Source organism: Anopheles ziemanni, chromosome 2 (genome assembly GCF_943734765.1).
Source record: "Anopheles ziemanni chromosome 2, idAnoZiCoDA_A2_x.2, whole genome shotgun sequence".
NCBI classification, from domain to species: domain Eukaryota; kingdom Metazoa; phylum Arthropoda; class Insecta; order Diptera; family Culicidae; genus Anopheles; species Anopheles ziemanni.
This window is the reverse complement of record NC_080705.1, coordinates 40,184,812-40,202,933: the sequence shown is the minus strand read 5'-3', so window position 1 is coordinate 40,202,933 and position 18,122 is coordinate 40,184,812. Positions and strand designations below refer to the sequence as shown.

The 18,122-nt window shown below is 41.3% G+C and overlaps 5 protein-coding genes across 5 annotated transcripts; 2 read left to right on the top strand and 3 right to left on the bottom strand.

Moving 5' to 3' along the window:
• Window positions 1-211: 211 nt before the first annotated feature.
• On the top strand, window positions 212-2,365 carry LOC131281311 (dynein regulatory complex subunit 3-like). Its single transcript, XM_058310588.1, has 8 exons — window positions 212-398; window positions 463-925; window positions 982-1,191; window positions 1,259-1,399; window positions 1,480-1,702; window positions 1,779-1,973; window positions 2,035-2,174; window positions 2,251-2,365. The coding sequence occupies exons 1-8, from the start codon at window positions 212-214 to the stop codon at window positions 2,363-2,365; spliced, it is 1,674 nt and encodes a 557-aa protein (XP_058166571.1).
• Window positions 2,366-3,059: 694 nt separating this feature from the next.
• On the bottom strand, window positions 3,060-3,874 carry LOC131281314 (pupal cuticle protein Edg-84A-like). The gene is made up of 2 exons (XM_058310591.1): window positions 3,863-3,874; window positions 3,060-3,779 (listed from the first exon to the last, which is right to left on the bottom strand). Exons 1-2 carry the CDS (start codon window positions 3,872-3,874, stop codon window positions 3,060-3,062), a joined length of 732 nt encoding a protein of 243 aa, XP_058166574.1.
• Window positions 3,875-5,326: 1,452 nt separating this feature from the next.
• On the top strand, window positions 5,327-6,405 carry LOC131293568 (uncharacterized). The gene is made up of 4 exons (XM_058321645.1): window positions 5,327-5,566; window positions 5,629-5,870; window positions 5,932-6,129; window positions 6,198-6,405. The coding sequence occupies exons 1-4, from the start codon at window positions 5,327-5,329 to the stop codon at window positions 6,403-6,405; spliced, it is 888 nt and encodes a 295-aa protein (XP_058177628.1).
• A 1,220-nt stretch (window positions 6,406-7,625) lies between these two features.
• Window positions 7,626-8,415, bottom strand: LOC131282282 (cuticle protein 8-like). The gene is made up of 2 exons (XM_058311695.1): window positions 8,404-8,415; window positions 7,626-8,324 (listed from the first exon to the last, which is right to left on the bottom strand). Exons 1-2 carry the CDS (start codon window positions 8,413-8,415, stop codon window positions 7,626-7,628), a joined length of 711 nt encoding a protein of 236 aa, XP_058167678.1.
• Window positions 8,416-13,090: 4,675 nt separating this feature from the next.
• LOC131282281 (pupal cuticle protein Edg-84A-like) lies at window positions 13,091-13,883 on the bottom strand. Its single transcript, XM_058311694.1, has 2 exons — window positions 13,872-13,883; window positions 13,091-13,810 (listed from the first exon to the last, which is right to left on the bottom strand). The coding sequence occupies exons 1-2, from the start codon at window positions 13,881-13,883 to the stop codon at window positions 13,091-13,093; spliced, it is 732 nt and encodes a 243-aa protein (XP_058167677.1).
• Between the last annotated feature and the right edge of the window lie 4,239 nt (window positions 13,884-18,122).

Below are 18,122 nucleotides of genomic sequence, written 5' to 3'. Positions count from 1 at the left end.
TTGTCGATGTTATTGTAAAAATGTTAAAGGAATGTTTATGTGTTATAATTTTATAGCACTGCAAGAAGCACGAAAGGAAACGTGGCGTCATCACGTTGCCATGGAGAGTTTGGTTATTACTGTATTTTGTTGGAGAACTAACATACAGTAGGTGCTGCTGGTTGTTTTCGATATAAACGATCCTCGAAGAATTATTTGCTGAGAAAGAACCATGGGTGAAGAAAGTACACTTTCGACTGATACGACCTTCAATCGCGAGCTCGAGCCCGGGGTGATCAGCAATGAAATGCTTACCAAAGCGATAATGGAGCAAGGGCATAAAGGCGAAGCTGGTCGCCTGGCCCAACTTAGCCAGCTACAGCTGGAGACGGTTACTGTGATTCGACTAGAGTTTCAAAGTAAGGAAAAACAGTATCGATGAGTTGGTGCATGCTAAAAAATGGATTTTGTTCAATTTTGTAGATATTTTAAAAATCGATCATCTGTGGGTGATGAAAAATCTGGAAGTGCTCTCACTGTCTTTCAACAAGATAGACAAAATCGAAAATCTTTCGCGCTTGCCAAAGCTAAAAGAATTAAACCTTTCGTTTAATTACATCGAAAAAATGGAGAATTTGGATAAATTGGAAAATTTGCGCATACTTTCCCTATACGGCAATCGTATCTCACGCATTGAGAACATCGACAATCTGGAGCGGTTGGTAATTTTCAGCGCTGGGAGGAACAACATCAAAACGTTGGAAGGGTTGGAACGTTTGAGGTTCTTGAAAGAACTAAGGTCGCTAAATTTAGCAGAAAATCCTATCGCCCAAGACACCTCCAAGCCGCTGCGTTTGTATCTGGCTACGTTATTGCCGCAGCTGAAGTACTACGAGTACATACTTGTACGGCCAAACGAGCGTGACGCTGGGAAGGATATATTCCAGTATGTAACCTATGGCAATATTCCGTACATTTCCTACATGCTTTTCCAATCGACAGACGAGAGCTGATCGATATTCTGGAACACGAGCGCATTGAAATCATCGAACGAACGAATGCTGCCAAGGAACGGGATGATGAAGTTAGATTATCCAAGAGCTTTGTGGAGCATTTGAACGGCCACCAACTGTTTGATTCCTTGTTCGAGGGCGATTCGGAAGGAGAGGCATTGTTGAGCATCGGGAGTGAAGCTATGGACCTGAAGGATGAGTAAATATTGGATGTGTTTGAAACAGTTTTAGGTTTATTATAATTATTTATGCATTTTTTTCTATAGCTACCGGAATGAAGCGTACGTGTTCACGCAAAGTATCTACAAAATGGGGTTGGAGCAGCAGGAAAAGCGACAAGCGGAAATCGAACTCTACAGCCGCTGCATTACAGACGAACGGAAAAAGGCTCAGCTGATGGGACAAAAGTATTTCATGCCCGGGAGATAACATTTTCTTTCATTTTTTCCTCTTCATGTTTTTCCTTTACCACTTTTTTTGTTTGTAGAATCATAAGCAACTTTTTGCAATCCTTCAACAATCTGCACGTGCTTGCCAAGGAGATTGTTGTTGGCCTGAGGGGAAGAGACTTAAATAGTAAAACATATAACGCTGAGACGGAAAAACTTCTTGATGAGCTGAATCTATGCAAGAGCGGTTTCAACTCTTTGTTTGAAGATACGTGGCATACGCTCATGGGGATAGAAATGCAACTGTTTGAGCGAACGGAGGTTCTTATTCGTATTTAACCTTCGTAGAAAGAAAAATGGGTATCTCATGAATTTTTGTATTTTTCATTTTTTTCAGGAAGGAAATTCTACTTTCGAAAACACCATCAAAGAAATGACCAACGAGTTTATCGAACTAGCGCAAGCCCAGTTCGTCTTGTTACGAGAGGCCGAGATCAACTTCAGCGATGCTCTCGTTGACACTGTTCAGCAGTTTGTAACATTTAAGGCGGCCGCGGGGCAAGCAGACAAGTTACCAGAGGTTTTGAAAGAGGTAAATTTTAAAAGCAAAAATAAAAAAAACCCTCCATATTCAAATAAAAAACTTATTGCAGTCATTAGATGATAAGGACGTGATAAGCAACATGGCAGCAGGGATGCGTGATCAACATATGCAACTGATCGATTCTCGTGAGGATAAACTGATCACCCGTAGCCGCAACTGGGTCAAGGAGCTGTGTGACGATCTGCAAAAGTATGTTCAATGAAATTTGCCTTCTCAGCCTGATAGTTTAAATGTTTTCTTCCACCGTGCACTTTTCTATTCACAGTTCCGAAATCATACGTAATCGCGCTAAAGTGCTGGAAATAACGTACTTCCTGGACCAACATCGTCAGACTTTCATGAGCGCCGTGGACGAGGTGGCTAGTAAATTAGAAGTTTAATAAATTTAATCTCCCGCTTTTGGAACCGTTTTGGAATAATTAATATATAATTTATTTTATACAATATTTTTTTGAATAATTTTTAAATTGAGTTTTTTTTCACTGTAGTAGTTGAATGACATAATAATTTTTGAATAGAATTTTTTTTTCACTGTAGTTTTGTGTTCATTTTATTGTGTGATTGTCAAAAGCTTTATCATAATTCTCATGATATTTCACTAGAAATAAGTCTGAACACATTGATTTGAATTCTATTCAAAACACGGGCCATAACTTCAATAAAATGGTGAATTGTATTCCTTTGATTACAATGTAAACTCTTTTCCCAAATTGGTTATTTTCTTTAACAAATGATAGGACAAATCATATTAGAAAGTAATGTGGAAATTGAATGATGTGTACTATGTACTAAATGACTGATTCCAATTTTTCTGGATATTATTTGTCCGATGCGATTGGTACACGCCACCAATATCCATGACGCTGTGGAAGCTTATATTGAAACAATACTTTCAGTACTGAAAACAATGCTTCTTCAAATAACACCTCATCAGAAATAATGAACGAAAAAAAGAAAAAATGTTATAAAAGAAACATAATTGTGAATTTTAGTTTGCATTATTTGCTATCATATTTTCAATTTTTTTTTGTAAAGTATATAATACACTACATTAGAACCGTTTTCATTCGCTCCTTAATAATGATGATGGCTCAGATGGCTGGCTCCATGGACGATGCTGGAGGAAGAGTGTGCGATCGGAGCGGCATGATGTGCGATGGGGGCAACATGGTGGGCGATCGGGGCAACATGATGAGCGATGGGGGCAACATGGTGGGCGATCGGGGCAACATGGTGGGCGATCGGGGCAGCATGATGATGCTGGATGGTGGCGTGAGCTACCGGAGCATGGGCGTAGCTGGAGACATGGATGGGCTGAGCGATCACCTTGTGCACTGGCTGGGCGATCTTCACTCCAGTGGGTTCACGACGGACGACGGCGTTGAATCCGGAGTGGTGGTCGGCGTGGTAGTCGACGACGCGGTGGTGGCCGTCGGAGTCCAACAGCGAGTACTGGCCATGGACCTCATCTCCGTGGCGCGTCTCGTGCTGGCTCTTGATGTCTCCGGTGTGCTCGTCATGGACGGAGTACGAGAACTCGTAGTTGGCCGGAGCATGGTGCTCGTAGTGGTCATCATGATGTCCATAGGACTTCAGGATCGTGGGCTGAACGATGGTCTTGACGATGGTGGGTTGATGATGGTACACAGCCGGGGCGGCGTGGATGGCTCCGACGTGGTGGACGGCGGGGGCAGCATGATGCTGGATGGTGGAGTGCGACGTGGCAATGCCATGGTGAGCAGCCGGAAGCAGACCAGCGCTGGCAGCAGCGACCAAAGTGGCCAGGAGAACGAACTAAAATATGGGAGGGTGACGTTAAATATGTTTCCGATGTTTACGCATACGTTATTCTTGGAAGAAAATTTGACGATTCTTACTTTGAACGCCATTTTTGTAGCTGCAATGTTTTCAAGTCGACGAACTGTGTGACTATGCCTCCAAAAGCCCCGCGTCGAGCCTTTTATACTCAGGATATTCCCAAAACGTTGTTTTAAAACTTCAGGAATAAGTCCGTCGTCCTTGGAGGGCGCGACTATTTGAACTACTTTTACTTTCCAAAAACTGATCTACATCAATGGAAAGCAAGAATGAACCAGTGCAGCGTGCAGCGTGCAATGCACTCCACGTACATGATAAGAAAAACAACAATCCAGAGATGAAGCAGTCGACTTACCACGACAATCCAATCAGCAGCTCGCTCGCTTTGGTCACACCCCCCGTAGAGCTTTGTTATCGAATTTGTATGTAGATCACAGTAGCGATGGATGAAATCCATTACAATGTGTGGAAGAAGTGTTATTGAAAGTCGGTTGATCTTAGACGTATTTGTCTGAATTTATTTATTTACTTCTAAATAAACAGGGAAAATAATTACAACTTAAGTATTGCCACACATCATTTGAACAACCGAGCATAAAATAAAGATGTAGGTCAGAAATGTACTTCACATCGCCATGGTTTAGAATCTTTCTTCGAAGAATCATTGAGATTGATTCATGGTTGTTTTAGGATTCAAAACTCACAACATTGATAAATCTTGTGAAACTTTCATGAATGGTAATGACTTTTTGTCAATTTTGTTATCAATGAATAATGTTTTTTTTTTGTTTATGTTCACCCTTTCCCTTTTTGACTTTTTTGTAATTAATTAATTAATTTATTTATTTATTCTTCAACTAATCGATTAAGATTTATTTATTTTTTATTTCAGAGTCTGAATTTCTACTACTCAACTTTTGAACAATCGAATACAAACAATAAATTCTCTAAGAATGATATCCTCATCGAAACCAAAAAAAAGTATTTTTTTTATTACGGCTCGGTTTTACTCTGTCCCTTATTTCGCCCAAAACTCCCAATTTTAAGGATCTTTATTAAAACGACCCGTTAGCTGATCTCATCCTTTTTCGTTTATTGCAATCGTGTGGCTATTTTTTCTGGTTCTGAATTGACAACTGACCTTAGAAACGAAAATTGGTTCTAACCTACATAATTCTTCGCTTATGCATTCATGATAGACTCTTCCCATTCATTTCAAACAAATCGCTTATTTTAGCCTTATCAGCAGCGTTAATAACTGGGATCATGGTAATTTCCCCTTGTTGAGATACGTTCAAAACACCTGGTCAAAGCAAATAGCTGCTCGATTGTACGTTTTTTATTCTATCTTTATTTAAACGTCATTTTTATCTCGTTAGTCGCGATTTTGCCCAAAGTCGCTATCTTATCGCTACAATTTGCGTGAATTGCAATGAAAGTGAAACCGAAGTTTGGATAGTACTTTAGCAACACGAAAAGAGCACGCTTAGTATTGCCCAGACTGCCGAACAATGAACAACGCTATGGAGCCATTGCGTCCGGCTACCCCGGCCGAAATCGATCAGCTAGTGAACATCTACGAACAGTTGCTACCCGAGTCAGTTCAGTTTGTTTCCCTCCTACAAAACATTGTGCGAATTAAAGCAGCACTTCAAGGGACGGCGCTAGAGCAAGCCTCGCACCGCTTTCGAAAAACGATTTACGTCCCGAACAAGACAAATCCTATAAAGTTTGCTACATTTTTGGCCATTGGCATGGACAAAGTACTCACATACAAGATACTTGCAGTAGTAGGGTTCTATATTGGAGTATGGTGTTTCGACAGGATATATTCGTGATGGTAAACACCTTGGAACAATCACCCAGTGAGCTCGAGGACGCGATTCGAAAAACCAGCTACATCAAGTGGCACCTCAACCCACTGTTCGTTGTAGGAGGCGATAATGGAATTCGCGAGAGTTTATACAAAGTAGCTAACGAACGGGGTCTCCTTAACGACATCAAAATGATATCAGATTGCAAAAATTACTGGATGCATCGCGAAAAAGCAGCTACCTTAAGCTACAGGTAAGAAACAAATGGGGCATCGGTAAGTCCTCATCTAATTACATTTTTCTTGTTGTTTCAGTGTGCCTGATGATGTCGAACTGAAACCACTGCTTGTAGAACATGCGAAAGTTATCGACGATTTGTGGCCACATAAGTACAATGAATCCTTACGGTACTATGAATCTGTTATACAGCACAATGGTGGCCTTGGACTGTTCAACAAAAACGATGGCCAACTTGTAGCCTGTGTTATCAAAAATGATCACGATGGAATCGGGTTAGCACGTCTTCTATCAGTGCCCTAATAAGTTTGTTGCTTTACCTCACAATTTGTTTTACTTTTAGGCATCTGTATACTTTATCTGAATACAACAACAGAGGCTATGGAACAACGCTAGCGAAAGCCATGGCGAAGATGATTGCGGCTGAGCACAAACAACACGTGCACGCGTTCATTCATCCCGCTAACAACCGTTCAATAAAATTGTTTGAAAAAGTTGGGTTTGTTCCAGTTAACCAAACGCAATGGTTTGTAATCGGTCAGAAACAATAATACAATCATTAAAAGAAAGTAGTATATAAATGTATCGGAAATTTTCAAATAAATAACTGCAAAAAAATTAATTTGCTTCTTCTACCTAGAGGCATTCGGTAACGCATGTTCATTATTTACTATGAAATTTCCCTTTGCGTATGTTTGAACACTATCCTCTCATACACGGGTGGGTCCGGTCTCATTTGGGAATCAAACTCATGCCGTTGAGAGCGTCCCACTGGGTGGTGGTCTGCTATCTCAACCAGCGTGCCATTAGTCAGATATTGATAGATTGATGTATTTCAACAGTTTGACAGCACTAAGTGAATGCTGCCATCGTTCAAAAAGAGCTGTAAATTTATATTTGTTCAAATATATTTTTTTATTGTTAAGAGTATCAAAGATATGAGTAGCAATAATGGACATGTCGTAGAGAAAGTATTTGTTTTTGAAATATTTTTCTGATTTTTTCACATTCTGCAGTTTCTGCACATTTTTTGAAGCACATAGCACACATTCTTCGCATAGCCTTGTCGTGCTGTTTTCCCAGATCGCAAAGAGATACTTTGATTCTTGAATTTTTATTGTTGTTAACGTCAGGCGTAGAACTACCTTGTTCCAACCAATCTTTCATGATCGTTTCACTATAGGTTCTTATATAAACTTTGGTTTAGCCTGCTTCTTGAAAAACTTAATGAGCATCCACGGTGGTTGTTGTTACTAGGAATATGCTTTTTCGTAAGTTGTCCTGGAATATTTGGACCATCGGGAAGAGGTAAAGAATACCCTGTACATTTCTCTATAACGGAGCTAACATTATATTTCACCGCAGTTTATCCAAAGACTCTTCGACCATTTTTTAATTGTCCAGCATGCTATGCATTCTTGATCCCGCAGAAAACTGTACCGATTTATGTGTGCGTGAACGTGTGAAATGTAACGCGAGCACTCTCTAATGGCGTATAAGTCGACATGTTTAACATAATGGATGCAAGTAGAAGCGCAATGACCGCCCCTTTTAGCGACACTCAATTTGAGATCCGTCTGTTGGTCATTTGCGATTTTTTACATGCAAAAACAAAAAGCCTTTTGAAGCATTCCGATCTGTCAAACTCAGTTGCCGTCTGCTTTTGGATTCCAACGAGTGCAACAATTGAAAAACAAAAATGACATTAATGCATTTATTTGTAATCTATTCCTTGAACTATACACACTACACCAGATTCATTCCGGATCATTTAGTAATGATGATGGCTCAGATGGCTGGCTCCATGGACGATGCTGGAGGAAGAGTGCGCGATCGGAGCGGCATGATGCGCGATGGGGGCAACATGGTGGGCGATCGGGGCAACATGGTGGGCGATCGGGGCAACATGGTGGGCGATCGGGGCAGCATGATGATGCTGGATGGTGGCGTGAGCTACCGGAGCATGGGCGTAGCTGGAGACATGGATGGGCTGAGCGATCACCTTGTGCACTGGCTGGGCGATCTTCACTCCAGTGGGTTCACGACGGACGACGGCGTTGAATCCGGAGTGGTGGTCGGCGTGGTAGTCGACGACGCGGTGGTGGCCGTCGGAGTCCAACAGCGAGTACTGGCCATGGACCTCATCTCCGTGACGCGTCTCGTGCTGGCTCTTGATGTCTCCGGTGTGCTCGTCATGGACGGAGTACGAGAACTCGTAGTTGGCCGGCGCATGGTGGTCGTAGTGGTCTTCATGATGTCCATAGGACTTCAGGATCGTGGGCTGAGCGATGGTCTTGACGATGGTGGGCTGGTGATGGTACACAGCCGGGGCGGCGTGGATGGCTCCGACGTGGTGGACGGCGGGGGCAGCATGATGCTGGATGGTGGAGTGCGACGTGGCAATGCCATGGTGAGCAGCCGGAAGCAGACCAGCGCTGGCAGCAGCGACCAAAGTGGCCAGGAGAACGAACTAAAATATGGGAGGGAGACGTTAAATATGTTTCCGATGCGCATGCGTTATTCTTGGAAGAAAATTTGACGATTCTTACTTTGAACGCCATTTTTGTAGCTGCAATGTTTACAAGTCGACGAACTGTGTGACTATGCCTCCACAGGCCACGCGTCAAGCCTTTTATACTCAGGATATTCCCAAAACGTAGTTTTCAAAATTCAGGAATAAGTCTGTCGTCCTTGGAGGGCGCGACTACATATTTGAACTACTTTTACTTTCCAAAAACTGATCTACATCAATGGAAAGCCAGAATAAACCAGTGCAGCGTGCAATGCACTCCACATACATGATAAGAAAAACAACAATCCAGAGATGAAGCAGTCAACTTACCACACCAATCCAATCAGCAGCTCGCTCGCCTTGGTCACACCCCCTCGTATAGCTTTGCTATCGAACCGAATTTGTATTGAGATCACAGCAGCGATGATGGAAATCCATGTCTGAGAAAAATGTGGAAGAAGTGTTAGTTAAAGAGTAAATGAGGCCCCGGCAGATATTTTCGTCTTCCTACTGGCTTACATTTGCGCTTGAGCCTGTGCAAGACGCGGCAAATGCATCCTTTTCAAATTTTTAAACGCTAACGATTTACTTAAAAGAACTTAATGGTTTCAAATAAGTGGATGTTGAATGTAGGCTACTATACTTTTACATCTTAAGGTTCCTTGTTAATTATACTGCACAGGATGGACATCATGAACCAATGAGTTCAACCTCGCAGCGAGCACAGCAAGCGAACTGTGCTAGGTCTACCGAAACTGGGAGTTTGTAAATTTGTGAAATAGTAATAAAATTTTATTTTTTCGGATGGTTTTGACCTATTTCGGTATATCAAAAAATCAGCACTTACGTGATATTGTGCATACATTTTATTCTTTTGATTATCTTCTTCTTCTTCTTGGCGTAACGACCTCTTGGTCATGCCTGCCCGTTAAGGGCGTACGAGACTTGTTTCCCTGTTGTACGTGGATAGTCAGTCCTCTCGTACAGGGGAGGATCCGGTCTCGGTTGGGATTCGAACCCACGCCGTCGATGTGGTGAGCCTCGGCACTCATGGGCCGATTTACTAACCGGGGCTACCGCTCAGCTGTCGCTTTCCCCTCTTTTGATTATATTGAAGTGAAAAAGTAAACTAAAAAATTATCCGAAGTCGTTTGTTGATCAGATCAGCAAAAGTGACGAAGTTATCGTTTTGAAGAACAGTGGTCAAATTGAACATTTCAAAGCATTCAGGTAATGTGCAATGGTAATGGTAATGTTTAATTTGTGTGTTTATTTGATGCAAAATATGTTCATGCAGCCCGTATTGTTGCTGAATATATGACAATTGTAAACTAATTATGAATTTTTTATCAAAAACATTCTACCAGTTGTAAAAAGCAATAATCTAAGGAACAAAATTCTTAGGCTTTAGGAAAAGATGTAAAACTTTAAACATGTAATGAAAAAGTTAGTCATGTATTTGATACAATATAAATCCTCCAACTTACGACTTCGGCCTTCAATAAGAATGATTACAATAAGATACAGTTTACAATAGACAAACATTGTTAATCATATGTGCAAGACCATTTTGTTTTTCATCATGTTTTTGGTTTTGATGTTTTGTTCTCAAAATTCACCGACGGTTTTTTTTATCCAATCGAAGTAAGCAGCAACACGGGTATAGATACCAGGATTGGAACCACCACATCCCATTCCTGTAGAGATGACACCCACTAAAACTGGATAGTTGTCACTTGGCGCCTGTAACAGTCCGCCAGAATCGCCTTGACATGCATCTTTGTACGAAAAAATTTCTTCCACAAAAGATCCTTGCGCACAATAGATCGTGTTTGTTATTCCTTCAGGAAATTTAGTTCTCAAAACTGTTTGTACCAGAGGAGCATAGGACGCATTGCATGATATCAACGGTACGGTTTCTAAATGCGCAAACCTCAAAGTTGGTGAAGGGGAGCCAGCTGCAAAGAAGCATAAAATATATTGAATTTTTAATATTCACATCAATTTGCACAAACATTTCATCGCAGTCAAAAGTATGTTCATGGTTCGCATATAAACATTATGCATAAATAAAAGGGAATAAAGATAATCCCAAGTCAATTCCCATTAAACAAATAAAAGGAGGTTGTACTTTGTTAAGAACTAACATACTACGTTTATAGAGGGAGTGTGTTAAACATACTTATAGTACGTAACAACTGGGTACCGTCTCAATTACTTACTTTCTGTGTCTCCCCATCCGGCAATCGTCATGGTGACCCGTTCGTCTAAATCATCCATTTTATTATATGGGCATATTGGGCGGACATGAGAATTAAATGTTATCTTCTTTTTTAGACGCACCAGTGCAATGTCGTTGTACTTTTTTCTTCCACCGTACCTCGGGTGCTTGATGAATTTCTGAAAAAAAAATTCGCAATTATGAGGCAAACCTAAAGAAAATTGCCATTTGTGATTTTACCTCCACGTCAATAACTTGATTGCACTCTTTTGCACTGGTACATCCCAATCCAGCAACATCGGCCGACAAACAGTGAGCAGCAGTAAGCAGGAACTGATCGGAGATTATACTCGAGCTACATTTCCACCGAATGCCATCGTCTTTGTTTCCTATTCTTGCAAGGTGAGGAAACGAATCTGGAGGGGCTTCTTCGCCACCGATAATGTGTGGATGTACCTTATTTTTACAATAGTTCAGAAAAGGTTCGCAACATAAAACATGTGTAAACGGATTTTGTCTGCAGTTGCTATCATGGGCGTCGAATGGCAAACCGTTAACAAAAGCTTGATCACATTCCTCCTCCTTCATGCAAACCCCATCATCCGTAGCTGACGTTCGGCAAGATTCTCCCTCACTCCATTTTGGGCGATCCCGTATAATGTTCTCTGACGCACACGTAACAAAATACACACAATATAAGTTCAGCAGTAGAACTAGTACTCTTGCAGCCATTCTCGCCGACTGTTAAAACACGACTGATAACGCCAAATCAGGTTCACTTTTCAGTCAAGGATTTTACGTTACTGATAACTTGAAATATAAGCGAATGATTAGACTTGTATTTTGAACTTGCAAGTGCTTCAAGCGTGTTGGGAATAAAACAATCTGGTAAATTTTAGCCTCAAACATTTAACAAGAGATTCATAGGTTATTCATAGGTTATCAGCAGATTAATAGTTAGGGATTAATCCGGGATTTTTGGTAAAAGCACATAACGACAAGTACTACGTAATTAGTAAATATCAAGAGTGATCTTAAGACAGGTCGGGTCAAATCGTCGGGTTTCTGCTTCGCCATTGTTGTGACAGTTGGTTTGAAAAGGGTTTACAAACATACTTGCAGCATGTGGGAGATCTTCTTTTCTCCATAACATGTACTGAACGCTTCAATTGCTTGTTCTGTTGATGAAACATATTAAATTTGCAGTTTTATTCCTCTATTTCGTGGATGCTCGTAAGAGGTAAACTAAATTCAAACCAACTGTCAACAATATTTCAACTCCCGCTAGGCAACCCGAAATATCGTCCTACACGCGAACAAACGTCCTACTTTTTTGTATGGGGATGAAACAAATGTAGGACGTTTTCGAGCAGTCGTCCTACTTCGTTCTACTCACCATACAAAACTACTCGATGTTTGTTTCATGTAGAACGTGTTTTAGGACGATTTGCTCGAAATCGCCTAGAGCCTGTTTCTGACTCGTTACATGGTATGCTGGAACCTCTGTTTTCATTGATCTTGAGTAATTTTAATAAACATGGTGGAACACCGTTTCGTTGGCCCACGGGCCTTTTTGCATAAATTTATAACAAACACCTTTTTGTTCACAACGTTAAGCCAAGCTAGCTCGAGTATACTCGGGCCCCGTCAACAAAGTGTTAACAAACCGAAAGTGCTTCATAACAATTCCAAGCAAAAGCCTCTTGCAGCCTGCTCGTGCAATTGACTGCCTAGTAGCGGCAAAGAACAGTTCGATACTGACGAACTGGCCCTCAAGACAGTGTAAGACAGGGGTCGGCATACATTTCCCTAAAGGGCCAAATGATTCAAAGGAAACTGAAACCGCGGGCCGGATACCTTAAACGATGTCTGAATATTTTCAAAGTAGTCACCTTTTTAATGGAGTATCATCTTTCTAAATAGTAAAGTTATATAAAAAGTGATATAAAGTTATATAAATTGTAGCATTATACTTTTTAAAACATTTTCATACTTGTTTTTGTTGAGTTTTGATTTTGGATCCCAACATATAACAGGAACACCTTGTTGAACAATTTTAATCCAATTTTTGGCAAGAAAACAAACCTGACAAATCCGATAAAAGTTGAATTGGGGTTTTTGTATGAACCACTAAAATTTTCTTACGGGCCGGATAAAATCAGTTGGCGGGCCGGATTTGGCCCGCGGGCCGGACTTTGCCGACCCCTGGTGTAAGAGATCGAAGTGTTTGGTTAGGTTAAACTACACCAGATGGACAGCATGAAACAATAAGTTCAACACAAGAAATGAGTATGAAACGTGTGAGCGCAGGACTGCAAAAGACTACCGAAAAAGAGAGTTTGTTATAAACTTGTGAAACAACGGAGGCCAATGGGACCGTGATGGATTTGATTTTCCGATTTCAAGAACAACTGGGCGATTTTTTTATATCATTGATGCTTCTATTTCTTAACTAATGTTTGCACTATAAACACGCTACACTAGAACCGTTCCATAACGCTGCTTAGTAATGATGATGGCTCAGATGGCTGGCTCCATGGACGATGCTGGAGGAAGAGTGCGCGATCGGAGCGGCATGATGTGCGATCGGGGCAACATGGTGGGCGATCGGAGCAACATGATGAGCGATGGGGGCAACATGGTGGGCGATCGGGGCAACATGGTGGGCGATCGGGGCAGCATGATGATGCTGGATGGTGGCGTGAGCTACCGGAGCATGGGCGTAGCTGGAGACATGGATGGGCTGAGCGATCACCTTGTGCACTGGCTGGGCGATCTTCACTCCAGTGGGTTCACGACGGACGACGGCGTTGAATCCGGAGTGGTGGTTGGCGTGGTAGTCGACGACGCGGTGGTGGCCGTCGGAGTCCAACAGCGAGTACTGGCCATGGACCTCATCTCCGTGGCGCGTCTCGTGCTGGCTCTTGATGTCTCCGGTGTGCTCGTCATGGACGGAGTACGAGAAGTCGTAGTTGGCCGGAGCATGGTGCTCGTAGTGGTCATCATGATGTCCATAGGACTTCAGGATCGTGGGCTGAGCGATGGTCTTGACGATGGTGGGCTGGTGATGGTACACAGCCGGGGCGGCGTGGATGGCTCCGACGTGGTGGACGGCGGGGGCAGCATGATGCTGGATGGTGGAGTGCGACGTGGCAATGCCATGGTGAGCAGCCGGAAGCAGACCAGCGCTGGCAGCAGCGACCAAAGTGGCCAGGAGCACGAACTAGAAATATGTTGATTTTGTTAGGAACACCGCAAGTCATTAAAATTGTATTTTTTCTTACTTTGAACGCCATTTTTCCCAACTGGCAACCGCAGGGGATTTGTCTTGTGTTTGGTGTTTTGAGAAAGATACTTTTCGTCAATGCTTCCAGCTAGGAATTTCGAGTTGATGTGCTGTTTTGGGAGGCTTGGCACGGTTTATATAGTGACCAGACTATTTATGTATTCTTAGCTCGAGCCTCCAGACGACCTTGACGCCATGGATCTACTTTCTCGCAAATGAAACCTTTCCTGAATATTTGCTTTTATTACTTGATCTGTCTCAGTTTATTGATCTCTTTTGTCCATTACTTCACACAGCACAAACAGTGGTCCAGTTGAGTTTAAAGAGAAGGCAAAAGTTATAAATATTTTATTTTGTTATTTTTATGTTTTAATATTTACACAGTGGTATATACATTATTTTCACTAAATAAATATAGAAAAAAATCTCTATTTAGTGTCAATGTGCCCCAGTTGCATTCGGCATTCCTTTATAGTGTCGAAAAGGTGAATTTGTCCGGGGCACCTTCATTTTTGCGAGAATTCTTAACGATCCGCGCCGCGGTTGGATTCGGGAGCAGCGCTGAAACTTGTTTTCGTGGGAAAGCTTGTTTATGCTGTAGGTGTGTCTTTGTCGCCAATATTGGGTAAACGTGACCTTGAGATCCCAAAATGAAGATAAACCGTAAAAGTAGCTTTAACTTGCTGTCCATAAGCGCATGCTTCTATTCATATGACCATAAAAAGTTGACACTTCACTACCACAGCCCAAATAAAAAACTGTTCAAATTCTTATGTTTCGTATTAGTAAATTCAGAGGAAGAAAAATACATTTTTGTGAAAGGATACGTATGCCATAAATAATAAATTGATTCTCGAGTTAGTTGCCTAAACAACATGGATTGTCATCTTGTGATTCTTTGATATGATTAACATTTCGAATTTCAAGCTAGGATACATTAGCTCATACAACAAGATTTACAATTCCATAATGTCTACGAGTTTTCAATATTTGTATTATGGTAGCGGTGATCAAATAGTTGTACGACATTTTGGTTAACAACATGAAGCCTCATTTCATGCTTACTTTTATGGATACCCCAAATTCTGCTTTAAATAAAACATCGTAATTGCATGTGTGTCTCATACATGATCAAGAAAAGTATGTTTTGAGGAATTGAGGCAGTAACACAAATATCTGTCGCCTAACAAAAACCAAAGCTGCAGAGTTCCTCCGCAAACTTTATTATTTCTTTTGTTGCGGCTTTTAAGTTATCTAATATCATGGAGTCTATCAGTTCGATCTAAGAAGAAATAATTTCGAATCGTCTAGCTGTTGTTTATCAAATAGAAAACAAACTTTTCAAAGTTTTTACGTCGGTGCAGCACAATTCATTATTTTATAACTCGGTTTAACATTTTACTGTTTTCAGTACAATCGTAATTTCAGTTATTTGTTGTGACTTCCGAAAACGTTAGATTTCAATCTGAACTGTAAACTTGCAGCAGTGAAGCGCCAAATATACCGTAATGTCTGGTCTGGTGAGCTAAAGTTCTATCAGGTGTTGGACGCAGGTGATGAGATTTTTATTTCTCACTCGTCACTGTCACGTCACACGCATGCGCCGATTTAGTTAAGATTTTTTGGACAGTCGATCGTGGTTCAATCGGACCGCAAACGACCGGAAGGACCTTCTAATTTCTGTCGGGTGCATCGAAGGATAGCGTTTAGTACAAACTTTGAAAGAACCTCCACACCCTAGCACGCCGTTTGTGCTGGACGTTTCAGCTCAGCTTTGGGTAGGTTTTAACGACAGCTGGCCGAGACTAAAGTTTGATTGGTCCTGCGATGAGCAACGGTTGCCCGGACGACGGGTAAACATACACGAACTGACTACGATGGCCGACGGGTCTGTGTTCTTGTGGCCCGTTCGCAGAGTTCGGTCTTCAATGGTGGTCGATTCGGTCCCATACGGTGGCGTTCTAGGGAGCAGTGCGTATAGTTCCGAATACTGGATATAAAACTCTTGCGTGGAGGTGCAGTTGATAAAGTGAAATTTAAAGTATTTGAATATTAAAAAATGTCAAACAAGAGAATATAAGCAAGTGGTTAACGGAAAACCTTGTCCCGAGTAATTGTATATACGTGAGCATTTAATTGTGTTGATTGTGAATAAATTGTGTGAGCTTCCTATGGCTCTATGTTGAGGTTAGAGGTAAATGGATGAGAAATGTAATATTGATCACAAAAATGTGCATTAAAGTGACCAACGTTAGCCGATTGTTTGCATCAATGGCAAATCTACGCGACAGTGAAATGTGAATGCCTGTGTTGAGCTCGAAATCGAAACGGTTCGCTGACTTGCTGGCCTCGTTCCGCTGGATCATATTGCAAGCCGTGTTACATTTCGCCTTACTTTCGCTCGCAATCAATTTTACTCAGTGCGTATTTACCTTCCGCGGAAGGCGTCATGGTCTTTTTCTTACTTTTTTTTAAATTTCCCTCGAAGCAAACGGGCACGGTGGGCACGCTTACGCCAGGGCAGCAATAACAACTACCCCCGAGTATCGTGAGTCCTTAATTTCGTCGGGGTTTTGTTCCTTTCATGCGAACGTGCAGGTGGCACAGTATGGGCGTTGCAGCGATGGGAAGGGAGTGGCGAGATCGGAAAAGGGCAGTGCTAGGGAAAAACTGTTTTACTCGGCGGGGAAACGAAAAACGAGGTCAAACAAGAACTCGAATTCGTTCAACGCTCCTGCCATACGGCGCTACGGACCCCCGAAGGAAACGTAGCCGTGGTCTTGGAAGCTCTTGTTCTTGTTTTTATCACGTTGACGTTGGTGTCGATTCCCTTTGACGCCATCAGACGCCGACGCAGGAAAAACTTGCGAGTGCTCGCGATCGGAGGGAGGGCAGAGCGTCGTGGCGGTCAACTTTTTCCGTTTCGGCGACGCTAATTTGCGTGAAAAGTTCGGCGACACTGAAGGCGCAAGTACGTGCGTCTCCATACACACGCCAAAGAAAGTTTAGCTCGATTTAGATCGATGCTTGGACTTTGTAGGTTAATCGGTTAAAGTTACAGTTTAAATGGTAGCAATTATGTTGACTTTGTTAATACGAATCATGTTACCTCATCGGTAATTTTCGTTAAATTGTTTGTTTCTTCAGCGTGTTTATTACACGCTATATAAAAGAGTATGTTAAAGTATGGTTACCAGTTTTTATTTATTTATTAAATATTTTCATCGCCTACAGAATGAAGCCATAACTAAAACATCAAGAAAGTAAATTTTTGTAAGTCTTATCAGATTTTCAGTTATTCTTATGATTCCCACACTGAGGAATCTTAACTGGCCGTCAGTAGTATGGTTTAATAGAAACATCAAAGCTCCAGGTTCGTTTTGATTTATAATCTTTATAATCATTATGGTATGGTAGTTTCAGACTTCTTAAAATATGTTTTATTATCTACATTTTTCCCATCTTTGCATCTACATTTTTAGTTTGAGTGGTTATTCAATTAAATTAAATCTAAAATACATGTTAACAATGTACCCTTTTTTCAACTCAATTTACGTGCCATCAGGTTTTGACTTTTCTTTACTACTAATTTTTCAATTTTCAAATGAACCATGTATAAACTTGGTATACAATTTTTAAATTGGATGAATTTGCCTTTGGTTAATTTGCACGTCATGAGCATTGCAGAATAAATTACAAAATTTTCCTACATAATCAAAACAAAACTTCTCGCAAGTGTTCGTGACTGTATAGGTAATATTTATACCGTTTTGGGTTAGTCTTTGTCATTCTAATTACAATCGCAAATGTCATTATCCCCTGTTCGCTCGATCGAACTGATCGGCTTTCTATTTACCAAAGTCCTTCAATTTCCGTTCCGGTTAGGGGAGGTAGCATGTTTCACTTTCATGTTGGTTGTTTCAGATGAATGATTTCAAGGGTACCGTAGATGTACCATATTTGGCGCAGTTAAGGAAATTCTGCATAAAAAAATTAATAACAAAAGCAATGTTCGGTCAAATCATACCATTTTTTGCACAGTGCTGGCCTAACTACCATAGAATATAAGAAAAATAAGTGAGAAACTCTTAAATTAATATTTCTTCATGTTTCAGAAACTCTTTGTGTGGTACATTATGTTCCTAACTTGGCGCACGATTTTTTCAATGTTCCTTATTTGGCGCGATGTGTTCCTAACTTGGCGCACTCAAAACAAATTGGATGTAGGTTCATGACATTCAACAATTTT